This window comes from Calypte anna, chromosome 5 (genome assembly GCF_003957555.1).
Source record: "Calypte anna isolate BGI_N300 chromosome 5, bCalAnn1_v1.p, whole genome shotgun sequence".
NCBI lineage: Eukaryota > Metazoa > Chordata > Aves > Apodiformes > Trochilidae > Calypte > Calypte anna.
Genome location: NC_044250.1, coordinates 389,106 through 401,070, shown reverse-complemented (window position 1 = coordinate 401,070; position 11,965 = coordinate 389,106). Strand labels below are relative to the sequence as shown.

The window sequence follows — 11,965 nt, the reverse complement described above, 5'->3', positions numbered from 1 at the left end:
GAGCCCCAAGGAGTCTTCCCGAAGCTGACAGGGAAGAAAAAAAGCACCGAGGGGCACATGAACAGCCCTTCCCTTCCCTTCCTTCCCTTCCCTTCCCTTTCCTTCCCTTCCCTTCCCTCCCCTTCCTTTCCCTTCCTTTCCCTTCCTTTCCATCCCCTTCCTTCCCCTTCCTTTCCCTCCCTTCCCTTTCCTTCCCTTCCCTTCCCTTCCCTTCCCTTCCCCCCCCAGCCTGGGGGAGATGTCTGGAGAACTGTTCAAGCTGCCTTGCTGCCTCCACAGGGCCAAGGTCTGCAGCTCAGGGCAAGGATCAAGATCCAAAGATCAGCTACTCCATCCCTGTGCTGCCCCTCGGGTCCCAAAAGGAGAGAGTTTCCTGCACTTCTTGGTTTCCCACAGAAGCTCTGGCCTGTCCAGAAGGAGGCTGCTGCTTCCCCATCCATCACACCTCATTAGGCTGCTCGGATAAGGGCTCCTGGTGGCAGGAAGAACCTCACACTGCGAGGATCGGCTTGGCTTGGGAAGCTGATTTTAGAACACAGAACAACTTGCCAAGGGAAGGAAGAGGAACCCCATCATGGAGGTAATTGAAAACTTGCCCAGACAGAGCTGTGGATGTGTGCTGCAGGAAGCTGTCCTGTGGGCTGGCCAGCCTGGGCTGCTTCCCCTCCCATCACAACAGACATCTTCTTCTCCTCAGGATGGAAAACCCAACTCTGAGCACTTTGGAGCAGCTGTGCCCATCACGTCCCACTGGAGGGTTCAGAAGAGCAGCTTTAGCCTTTTCATGATTGAAACCCCACTCCAAGTCCAGCATCTGGATCTGAGGGGAGGGGAGGAGAAAAACCTGGAGCCACAAAGGGATCCCCAGGTGCTGTGGTCCAGGGCTCGTGTGCGATGATGCCCAGGCAGTTGGGGCTTGGTTAAACACCTCCCTTCAGCTGAGAGGGGCGGTGAGGGGGGTCCTGGGGGTCTGCAGGGTCTGTGTGACAAAGCCTGGTGTCCTTCTGCCAGGGACAGGAGCTGAGTCCTCCTGACATTCTTCGAAAGCTGGAGAGGGAAAGCAGAGCAGGCGGCAGCGCTGAGGGTGCTGGGCAGGGAGCAGGCACTGGAATTTGGGTCTGACTTAGAGCAGAGCGATGCCCCCAGCCCCCCAGGCAGCAAATCCTTATTTAAACAGAGCACCAAGGGGGGATTAAGGAGGACAAACATGCAGATCTGCTGCCTGGCAGGAGCTCAGCCCTGGTTCTCATCTTGGCCACGTGGATGCCTCATCTTGAAAGGCTCGGCTCTGATTCCCCTGACCTGACCTGCTGCCCAAGATGCTTTGTCCTAATGGGTAAATTTCCACCATGAATCAGTGATTAGGAGAAAAAAAACCAGAAAGGCAAAGCCTGGCTTGATGAGAAATCTCTGGTCTTAAGCTGTTTAAACATGGCAAACCCCAGTGAGCAGCCAGAAAGAGGACCACAAGCCAACACCCCCCCCCATGAGAAGCCAAACGGAGACTTGTGCCTTCACCCCAGAGAAAAACTGGGGATTTCTGCTTCCATTGAACAACAAAAGGCTTTCACTTTAAATTCCCCTGAAGAGAATGTCAAAAAATAATCCCTTCTTGTCTGAATGCATCATTTGATTAAAATCTGGTTATTTTTCTCTGATTTGGCATTACAACAATCTCAAAACAAATCCCAGGACACCTCAAGTTTGGTTGAATTTTTTCCTACTGTATTTTTCTCCCCTAAAATGCTGTGAAGTCACCCTAAAACCATACAGTAGCTCACCTGGATTAGAATTACACCTCCCAAGGGCTTTTCTTTGAAGGGAAGAGTTTTACCCATCCACTTGCTTTTTCTTTTGAACCAACACTGGGCTCTTCCTCCCCTATTTTCCAAGCCTCGAAGTCTCTCTGGTTATTCTCAAGTGTTTTTCCATCCTCAGGAAGCACAATTCCTCCTCCTAGCCAAGCCGTCCACGCCGTTTCCTCAGCACTTCTGTGGCTTCCAGAACCAGGGAGGAGAACCAGGACGTTTCCAGCCCAACTGCTCCAGCTGGCACCACCACCAGGAACAGCTTGTGAGGGGAGGGACGTCCCTGCCAGCCTGCAGCAAGCTGCCACTGGGCTCTGCTGTCCCAGGAGCCACCCCCGGGCAGAGGGGGGAAGAGGTGGGAGGTGATGTCTGGTGGGGATGTGCTGCATTCCAGATGGAGGCAGAAAGGGAAAGGTTCCTACCTGCAGGGTACCATGAGCTGATTAACATCTGCGTGTCCAACCTCCTCATGTCCAACCTCCCTGTGTCCAACCTCCTCGTGTCCAACCTCATGTCCAACCTCCTCATGTCTAACCTCCCCGTGTCCAACCTCCTCGTGTCCAACCTCCCCGTGTCCAACCTCCCCACAGGGGCAGGAGAGAAGGAGCAGCATCTCCCAAGGGCTGTCAGTGCCAGACCACCCCAAGCAGGAAGAGATGAGTCAGCCTTAACCCCAGCACGCTTGGATCCTCCTCTGGCTGAAGCTGAAACACAGGCTGAGCTACCAAGCTGTGTTTATGGCCCCTCAAGTGACCTCCTGGAGGTCTACATGGACTTGGGAGGTTTGAAGGACAGGACAAGACCCTGTGTTCAGAACTGGCACTTCCTTCAGGGCTGTGGGAGATCCTCCTGGTCTCAGGAAAGGGCTGCACAGGGACACCCATGCCTGGACTTTGCTCCTGGCACCTTTGAAGCCAGGCACCCCTGAGGGAGGTGAGCAGGGACACTGCTCCTGGTAGCTGCAGGGAAGCTCACAGCTACCCCAGGAGCCTGCTGAAAGCTCCAGGAAACTCCTCCTGGTTGTTGCTACAGGCAGGAGCCCAGGCAGCAAACAAGCCTGCTGAACGTGCTGCTGAGTGAGTGTGCTCCTCGTGCAGACAAGGGGGAGAGAAAACACCAGGATCCAGATGTGAAAACACACTCAGCTGCTGAGCCACTGGCCTGTTATTCTGATGGTGTTAGACACACAGACAAATGATTGCCATGCAATGGGGCCTGGCTCACCTTGCAGAGGGTGATTTCTCAGCTGCCCCTCCTGTTGCTAACCTTTAAGGAGGATTTTCACCCCTTGGCATGACCTGGGAGCACATTTGGGATCCCACAGTCATCTTGCACCCCACATTTGCTGTGGGTCAGACTGTACCCCAGGGCATTCCCCAAAGCATACAGTGCCAGGAATCACATGAATGGAGCAGCAGGGATTTATCAGGAAAGGGTCCTGGGTTGTTTAAACCCCCTGACAAATAAACACCATCAAGGCAGAAACTATAGTCTAAAAAAACAACATTTTTTTTTTGTTTTTAAAAAAAAAGGGAGTACAGACAGTTTTCCATTTCTGACAAGAGCAACATGCCCAGAACTTTCACACAATACACCAGGTTTATTTCCACACTTGCCTGAAGCAGTGATAAACCTAAGCCAGGCAGCATCCCATCAGGCAATCAGGACAAACAGGGGAAAATTTCTATGGTGTTTATCCGAAGGACAGTCTGTGGGTTTGTGATGACTGGAAAAGAAAAAAGGAAACAAAAAAAAAGAGATCAGATGAGAGCACAAGACTGCTGCAGACCTCTGGAACAACTGCTGCTGGCTCAGCTCCAGCCTGGGAAGGCTGTGCTGCAGGTGGTGTCACCTCAGCAGGACCCTGCACACCCTCACCAAAGGAGGAACAAGAGGTCTTGGTCAGCCTGGTCAGAGTTTTAGTCCATTCCATAAAAAAACCAGTCATAAATTACCTCTGTCTCAGCCACAGCTGAGCAGGGCAGTGGTTTGGTAATCCAAAAGCCTGCTGCAGGATACTGCTGAGGCTTGCTGACACCTGTGACTGCAGAGCCAACATTTAAGGCTTTGGAAAGAGAACAGGAGTGCTTTTCTGGCCAGGAGATCCCCTCTCTGAGAAGAGTGGGCACAGGCGGGGCTGGGGAAGGGGTGCTGTGCCACCAGGGCTCCTGGGGACACAGTGAGGGAGTTTCCCTCTCCAGGAGCTGCCCTTGGGTCAGGGTACATCCCCCTCCTGGATTCAGCACCAAAAGAAGCAGGGAAGGAAGTTCTGTCTCCATCTTACTTTTCCTCCTCTCATAGTTGTGCCTCTTCCAGAAGCGCACGTTCAGCTTTGGCCACGACTCCGTCTTCTCGATCACCGTTGCCTCCACACGGACCAGATCCTTCCTTAAAAACACATGTTAACAGCATCACTCTTTAATGATTTACATCCTTCCCCTATCAGTGAGCGGGGAACAGTGACACAGAGATAACAGGTCCTGCCCTACAGAGCCCAGACCCAGAGGGCCCACAGAGCCCCAGTGGAAGGAGGCAGCTCTGACAGGGTTTTGCCTTTGGGGTGCAAACACAAAAACCTGAAGGTGCTGCACGTGGGCCAGCCAAGTGATGTGGCAGTCTGCAGGGCAACACCCCTGTCATGTGAGGGATGAGATCAGAAACAGGCAGGGAGGCAGCAGGAAGATGAACCTGCAGGAACTTGTAGGATTAGAGTGAGATAAATTCCCCTGGCAGACTCACGTGTCCTGCTCTGCTCATGGTTTGGGCTAAGCCCACCCGTGGCCCCTTCTCCTGTGCCACACTGGTCAGCACAGAGGTCCAACCACCTTACAGAGAGTACCATGGGCAGCTGGAGGGAAGTCTTCTCCCCTTGCTCACCTGAGTAAAGGCTCAGTGAAAAGAGACAAACACACCTCCTGCCCACCCAGGGCTTCTCTGAGGGAAGCAGTCCCCCCATGGTTAGAAACAGAGCCCTGAGAAACAGCAGAGCTGGAAAACAAGGTGGTGTGAAAGCAGGACCAGCTACCTGTCTGCACCACAGCTCCTCTGGGAAGAGAAGTCTCTCCAGACAAGAGCCAGTCTTTGGAAAGCATGGTTTTAATCAACAGCCACTGGGGAGGAGGGGGAAGAGACACTTCTTGTGCAGCCTCCCTGCAGAACACCATTAAAAGCTCATCAGCATGCTCGTTTCCCTGCAGGAAGACATTTAAAGAACATTTTCCTGACAGACAGCTCTGTCTGCAGTGAAGGGGGGCAGAGGGGAAGCCCATGGAGCCCAACTGTTCCAGCAAGGTCACCAGGAGGCCAAAGGCTCTGAGCCATTTACCATCTCTCCACGTTTACCCTCCAGGTGCAATAGATATATCTTGCAGACTGCATCCTTGAGTGGGGAGGGAAGGGTGTCCTGAGGAGCAATCTGATCTAAGCTGCACTTAGTGACTTCTCCAGAAGCACACAGACTCAGATCACCCAGATTCCAAGAGATCACTGGGTGACCCTGGCAGCCCAGCTGAGGGAGGTTCTCCAGATGCAGCCCAGAGATAGGAGCCCCCAGGACAACACACAGGGAGCTTTGGGTCTGTAGATGTGTCCCCCACATTGCTGGTGGGTGCTGATGTGCTCTCCAGGAAAGCTTAAAGGGTCTTGCTGAGGCTTCATGTGGCTTCATGCTGCACAACCAAGTTGCAGGCAAGCAGGCCCTGGGAATCCTTCCCTGTGGGACAAAGCTCCAGGACCAGCTGGGTGAAAGAAGGCTGAAGCAGAGCAGAAACTAACTTGCTGGTGAAGTGCAAGTGAATAAGAAAAGTCCTCAGCAAAAGAGAGCCCGAGGGAAAAAAAAACCCAAAACAACTTTATCAAGTGTTTGAACGTTTTAGGTATGATTGGAATGTCCATAAAAATAAAAAGGGGGTCACACATTTCCCAGAGTCTGACAGGGACAGCCAGGCCTGCTGCTTCCAGCAGCAAAAGGCTTCCCAACAAAGCAACAGCTATCAGAGTCTTGCAGGAGGCAAGGAAAACCCTGAAATCTCAAAGCCCTGAGCTGGGCTGAGTGCTAGGGGCATGCAGCAGCGTAAAGATCCAGGGCACAACCCCCAGGGATCACAAGGGGTTATCCTTCACACTGACAAGATTGCTCCCTGCACGAGGTATCTGAGTGCCAGCCAGGCTGGCTGGGAGCAGAACAGGTCCAAGGTGGCAGCTGGGGGGGGCAGCACAAGAGAGCTCAGGGTCACTGCAGGAAGAAGCCCCCCAGCAGCTGCTCTCTGTCTAGAATAAGCTCATCTTTCTCACAGCCACCATTCCTTCCCCTCAGGTCTGACACAGCTGAGGGCACTCAGCAGTGGCCTGCAACACAAACCTGCAATGCCCTGGGTTGTGACCACAGCTCAAAAAAGTGGAATTTCTGTGCTGCACAGCTACCCAAAGCACAGCTGCATGCTGCCTGCTGCCCTCCTGCCCATCCACCAGAGAGCCACGAGCTTGAGCAAACACAAACCCCAAGAGATTCCAGAGCAGAAGCCAGCAAGACGTTCCCAGAATAGCCTCTGCCACGCAGATATGTTTTGTTGCACTGTTGTTTTTTAAGGTTTTTAGAGAAGTGTCATCTTGGGAGGTATCTGACTGCTACAGCAAAGTCAAACATGACCATCTGCACAAACCTGGACAAGCTCCCACCCACCCCCAAGCCTGAGCAGGGAGTGCAGCTGTAAGGAAATGTCTTACATGGAGGCTGCTCCAAGCATTTGAGGAGTTTATTTTTAAAACAGAAAACCAAGCCTGCCTGTGTTCCCATCCAGCCCCAAACCTCTGTGGTTTAGGCACAACTGGGAACCATCTGAAAGAATTACAGTCCCCACTGGGCCCTGCTTTCCCTTCCTCAGCCCGTGCAGCAGAGCTGAGGACTCAGGAGGTTTCCCTATGGCAGGGGAGGGAGGGTGGCACCTCCCAGCAGCCTTCCTCCCTGCCTGCTCAGCCTCCTCCTCCTCTGCCAGAGTTCCAGCTGACACTGGCAGATGTGCAGCCTGGTCAGCTTCAAGCACCTGGCAGGGCTCTCCTCACACTTGGAGCACCTGCAGGAACCACACAGATGGTTCTCCTCCTTCCCCAGAGCTCCTGGGTCTCACCAGCCAAGCCCAGCACACCAACTGGGTGGTGCAAAGAACCCCCCAGGGCCAGGGGAAGGACAGACGGGCTCTCAGTGTCTGCAAGATGACATTCATGGTCCTAATAATGAGATTCCCCCTTTCTGAAATCTTCCACAAGTGCAATATGTCTGGCAGCATCTCCCAGGCTCCCAGTGCCCTGCTGTTCCAGCTCTGTCTGCAGCACTGCTGGAAGGACTGCCAGTTCCCCACCATGGGGAACCTGAGGCACTTCCCAACAGTGCCACTGAAACTGCTTCATCAGCTGTGCAAGCACTTCACAACTAACTCCTTAAACACCAACAACCCCCCAGTACCACAGCAGGCACTCAGAAGTGAAACCCATCTGAAACCACATGGTATTTCTAACCTGAACCTACCAAGCCACCAAGAAATAATGCTCAGATGTACTGAAGCTCCTCCTTATCTGACCATCCTCTGCCAGAACTGCTGCAATCTGAGCTCAGACCCAAACGTGTGGTTCAGCCCACAGCCAGGGCTTCCAAACACTCTCACCACTTTTGACTTGGGTTTTATCACCAAAACCTCCTGTCCAGGGGAAAAGAGCAGCTCCTGCCCTTGCTGGGAGCTGAGCAGTTGCCACCTGATCCCCACATCAGGCTTCTGGAAAAGCAAAGGCAGAAGATCCAGGTGTAGAGCAGGTCCCACAGCACTGGAATGGAGATGGTGCCTCCTCCCCTCTTCTGTGACCACTGGAGGAAGGGAAAACTGGGAACTTTACAAGATTAAGGACTGATGGGTTAAGGCAAGGGCAAAAGGAAGGGGGATAAAACAACCCAAGTGAAACTGCCCAGTGCCAGGGAAGGATTGCTGGGTTATTCCAAGGTGGCTATCATCACAAGCAGGGTAAGATGCTGAAGAGCAAGATTTACTGCTGGCTTGTGCAAGGCTTCTACCATGAGAGAAAGAGCCATCCCCAACAGAGGTGACTGTCCTACAGTCACCCACATCACTGTGGTGATGGCTGGAGTCAGCAGAGGCTGAAGACCTGGTTTTATTGGTGACTCTTCCAAAAGCCACAGGGCTGGGGAAAAAAGCTAGTGCTGATAAATTCGGGTTTTTCTTCAGCTTCAGGGACTGCAGGAGCTCTGAAGCTGCAATTAAACACAAGACCTGTCTGGAAGGTAATTCCTGTGAGAGCTGTCTTACCCCAGGAGCGGCCTCCCAATAAGTGTGAAGTCGTCAGCACCAACCAGCAGAACCTGTGGAAAATAAATCAGACATAAATCACTGCCCCATCATCCCAGCAGGAATGCAAGCAATATCTTCCCAATTCTACAGTCACCATAGAGGAGCCAAAACTGCTTAAAAACGGGCCTTTACACATGTCAGACTTGACACTGGCACCAGAGAGGGATGGTGGGGAGAGGCAGCCAGCAGGCAAGGAACAGATTCATGAACTGGGCTCTTGCAGGAGTGTACCCTACTGAAACGTCCTCTGCAAATATCTCCCTGTTGATCAGAACACACTGAACCCTTCTGTTCTGCCTCACCAACAGTTGCAAAAGAGATGAGGAGCAATAGAGGGGAGAAGAATAACAAGCCTTGCGTGGGATCTGAGCGAGTGGTAGCTCCTAAAATCATACATTTTTATAGAACTGCTCAGTATCCTGGTACAGAAATGCTTTCCTCCTCCTCCTCCCTGAGGCCTCGAGGTGAGCAGTAAAGAAATGGACATCTGGACATGGCAAGGAGCAGGCAGGAAGAGAGAGGCTGTGGTGAGGGGAGGCAGCAATTCTCACAGCCTGCCTTCCCCACACTAACTGCATGGCAGCAGCTCCAGGCACTCTCTCTGGTCACCAGGGGCCTGACTTTGGGTTTTGACTGTGAAATCCCCAAAGGTGGTTGGGAAGTTTTCCACCTTCTCCACTCCCATCTAGGCCTCTGTATTCCTAGCTGGCTGCTCCATGAAAATCCTCTCTTTGTTGAGCATGAGGATGGAGGACACAGATGCAGAGAAGCCTCAAAACTGGAGCTGAGAGCACGGGAGGAGCAACAAACCTGCCTGGCTCTGACAGCCAGCAGGATCCCTGATGAAGGATCCCCCTTCATCATCCTACACCTAACTCTGGGTTAACAAGTCTCTGCAAGTTCCTGCCAGTTAACCAGGGCTAAGGATAAAGATACCAAACTCCACCTTGGCAGCTCTCCCCTCTGCCCTCTCCCTCCACCAACCCACTCATCCTGATAAGGATCTGGTGCAGCTCTGAGCAGTGACAGTCCCCTGGGGGGAACTGCAAGGATTTTGGTTTTGGAGCCTCAAGGTAACCACAGGCTTCAGCTGCTGCCTCTAGAAACAACAGCTCTCGTTTATTTTAGTTTAGTTTTTTCTTTTGGATGAAGTTAGCCCAAGAGGAATGTGCCTCCTCCTGCAGCATGCCATGACTCACCCCAGCCCTGCTCGATAGAAACCACATTAATATTGTCACCAGCAGAGGAACTGGAAGTGGAGCAGAACTACAGCAAAGAGGAGCAAGAGGAGAGCTCTCCTTACAACCTGGCTGTGGGTTTTGCCTCTGCTCTGGCCCCAGGAGCAGGGCAGCAGCCTGGCACCCACCTTTTCCATCCGGATGCGGTCTCCACACTCCGCCTCCAGGACGTTGTCCATCATGATCAGATCCTCACTGGTGATTTTCCACTGCTTGCTGGCAAAGTGGACCACAGCAAAGAGCCTCCCGTACCGCCCCGCTGCGATCAGCTCCTTCACCTTCTGTACCACTTCTGTGGGCAAACAGCAGGGAGGGAGCAGGAACTGAACCCAAAGACAATTTTTATGGGCACATCAAAAGGTTCTGCTTAATGAGCAGCACTCCACTGCCAAGCAGCAGCTTTCCAGCCTCCTGAGCTGCTCAGGAAAGGAGCAACTTCTTTTCTGTAACTGGAAAAGCAGATTTTTCTTCATTGTCCTCAAAAGTAGCTGAATCATTTTTTTTTCTTGGAATGTAAACAAACCAACGTGCCTTTGGGACAGAGAGGAATTCAGCAGTTGGTCAAACTAAACCAGCCCTTACAGGAACAGCCTGGAAGCCTCCAAGTTTCAACTCAGCAGACACAAACTGCTAAAGGTTGTGGTAAGAACAGAAATGATCTGCAAGGCAGTAGTTGCTGCAGTTCCCACCAGGATGAAGAGTTCAGCTTCTGTGTTGCTGGAACTGCTGTCCCAGAAGAAACCCCCCACTGTGTACTCCTCTCTCTGATTCACAGTGGTCAGCCAGAGAAAGTCCAGAGAAAAATTAGAATCCCTGCCTCTTTTTGTACACAACGAGCACAAGGAATTTCTTCTGGCTCTGAGCTGCTGACCCAGGTCCATCCCTGTGCTGTGGTCAACATTTCAAACCCCAGCTTTCTAATTGCTGTCCTACAGTTTTCCCTCAGCCAAGCCCCCAGCAGAGCCACGCTCTGACAAGGTTCATTTCCTTCTCCAATTTCACCTTCCTCCCCCTGGGGCTTCCTCCTCAGTCTTTTTATAACTCAAACCAGAGACATTTTCCTCACCATCCTTGAGATGTGGACAACTCTTCCCAACACCTCCCATGTCAGGGAACATCAAGAAGTGATTTTACCATCTGCCTGCCAGCATGGTTCCTCTCTCAGCACCCCCTGGAGTGACCCTTCCCAAAATATCCCTGGCTGTTCCCTCAGGCAGCAGGGGAGGGCTCTGGCTGCTCCCTGCCTTGCAGAAGCACAGCCAGGGCAGAAGGATCCAAGCTCATCACCAGCAGGAGGTTACACAGCACGGAAATCAGAGCAGCCCCCAGGAGCCCCAGGGGAGCCATCAGGGGCTTCAGATGGGACCCTGGCTCACACCAGGGCTCCAGCAGATCCCACTGAGCAGCTGAGGGTTCACTGCTGGGGCAGAACACTGTCTGTCACCTCAGGAACCCCGGGGGCACAAGGGAGACAAAGAGCAGGATGGAAAGCAGCCAGAGAGCAGAGCTGGAGCACAGCCATGAACACCCCTCAGCCAGAGGAGGGGCTGCACTGAGGGGGGGACACAGCCCAGCTTTCCCCTCTCCCCTGCAGAACTCCTTTGCCCCTTTCAGGTCTCCCCCACTTCCAGCAGAGGTGACCCAGGGGCTGACACAGGGCAGCAGTGTGGCTGTCTGGCAGTGGCCATCCGAGCTCAGGGCCCTCCTGAAGCCCTCACTGCTCATTGCCACCACCACAGCAACTGCAGGAGCCACCCACACCCTGGGGATGGGAGATGGGTGCTGCCTGGTCCTGAGAACACCACACCACACCCCACCCCAGCCCAGCACATCCCATCCCATCCCACCCCATCCCATTCCATTCCATCCCACCCCAGCACACCTCACCCCATCCCATTCCAGCATACCCCAGCCCAGCACACCCCACTCCACCCCACCCCATCACACCCCATCCCATCACACCCCACTCCACCCCAATCCATCCCATCCAACCCCACTCCACCCCACCCCAGTGTCCCTACCACCAGTGCTCCCAGGTGGGATGAGCTCAGCACATCACCTTTGGGTGTTTACCTGTCACATCCCACCTGCCAGGGGAAGTTCTGCCCAGTCCCAGGGGGGACACTGACACATTCCAGCCAGGCCAAGCCAGGAGCATGGCAGGGAAACACCTACAGGAACCTCCCTGCTGCACTCAATGTCCCTGGCTAGATGTGGGGACAAGAAGGTTCTCACTCCTGCCCTGTCCCTTCCCAGCTGCTCTCTGCCTTGTGTCACACCCCTGCAGCTCTGTCACAGCCCCAGTGACACTAACACAGGCCAGAATTGAGATAAAAATGTGAAGAACAGAAACCAGCTCCAAAACCTGTACTAATGCTCAGCCAGGCCAGCCATGGCAGTGCTGGAGGGCTGGCTGTCACTTTACCTGCATGATACTTGGCTTCTTCTGCTGGATCTGGGAGTTTCACTTCAGGCCAAGGAGGTGAGGTCAGAGATGTTTTGGCAACAAGTCTGTGAATGAGAAGGTGAAATGCACTTGTAGCAAATGGGTACTGTCAAGAGA

The 11,965-nt window shown here is 53.3% G+C and overlaps 1 protein-coding gene across 1 annotated transcript in view; it reads right to left on the bottom strand.

Moving 5' to 3' along the window:
* Nucleotides 1-3,353: 3,353 nt before the first annotated feature.
* MRPL21 (mitochondrial ribosomal protein L21) overlaps nucleotides 3,354-11,965 on the bottom strand; it is a 10,412-nt gene continuing 1,800 nt past the window's right edge. Inside the window, exons 3-7 of the mRNA XM_030451085.1 lie at nucleotides 11,828-11,913; nucleotides 9,531-9,694; nucleotides 8,123-8,175; nucleotides 4,093-4,196; nucleotides 3,354-3,534 (exon numbers count right to left, since the gene is read on the bottom strand). Of these exons, the coding sequence (XP_030306945.1) occupies nucleotides 3,470-3,534; nucleotides 4,093-4,196; nucleotides 8,123-8,175; nucleotides 9,531-9,694; nucleotides 11,828-11,913 (472 nt within the window). The 3' untranslated portion in view covers nucleotides 3,354-3,469. The remainder of the gene's footprint in view (nucleotides 3,535-4,092; nucleotides 4,197-8,122; nucleotides 8,176-9,530; nucleotides 9,695-11,827; nucleotides 11,914-11,965) is intronic.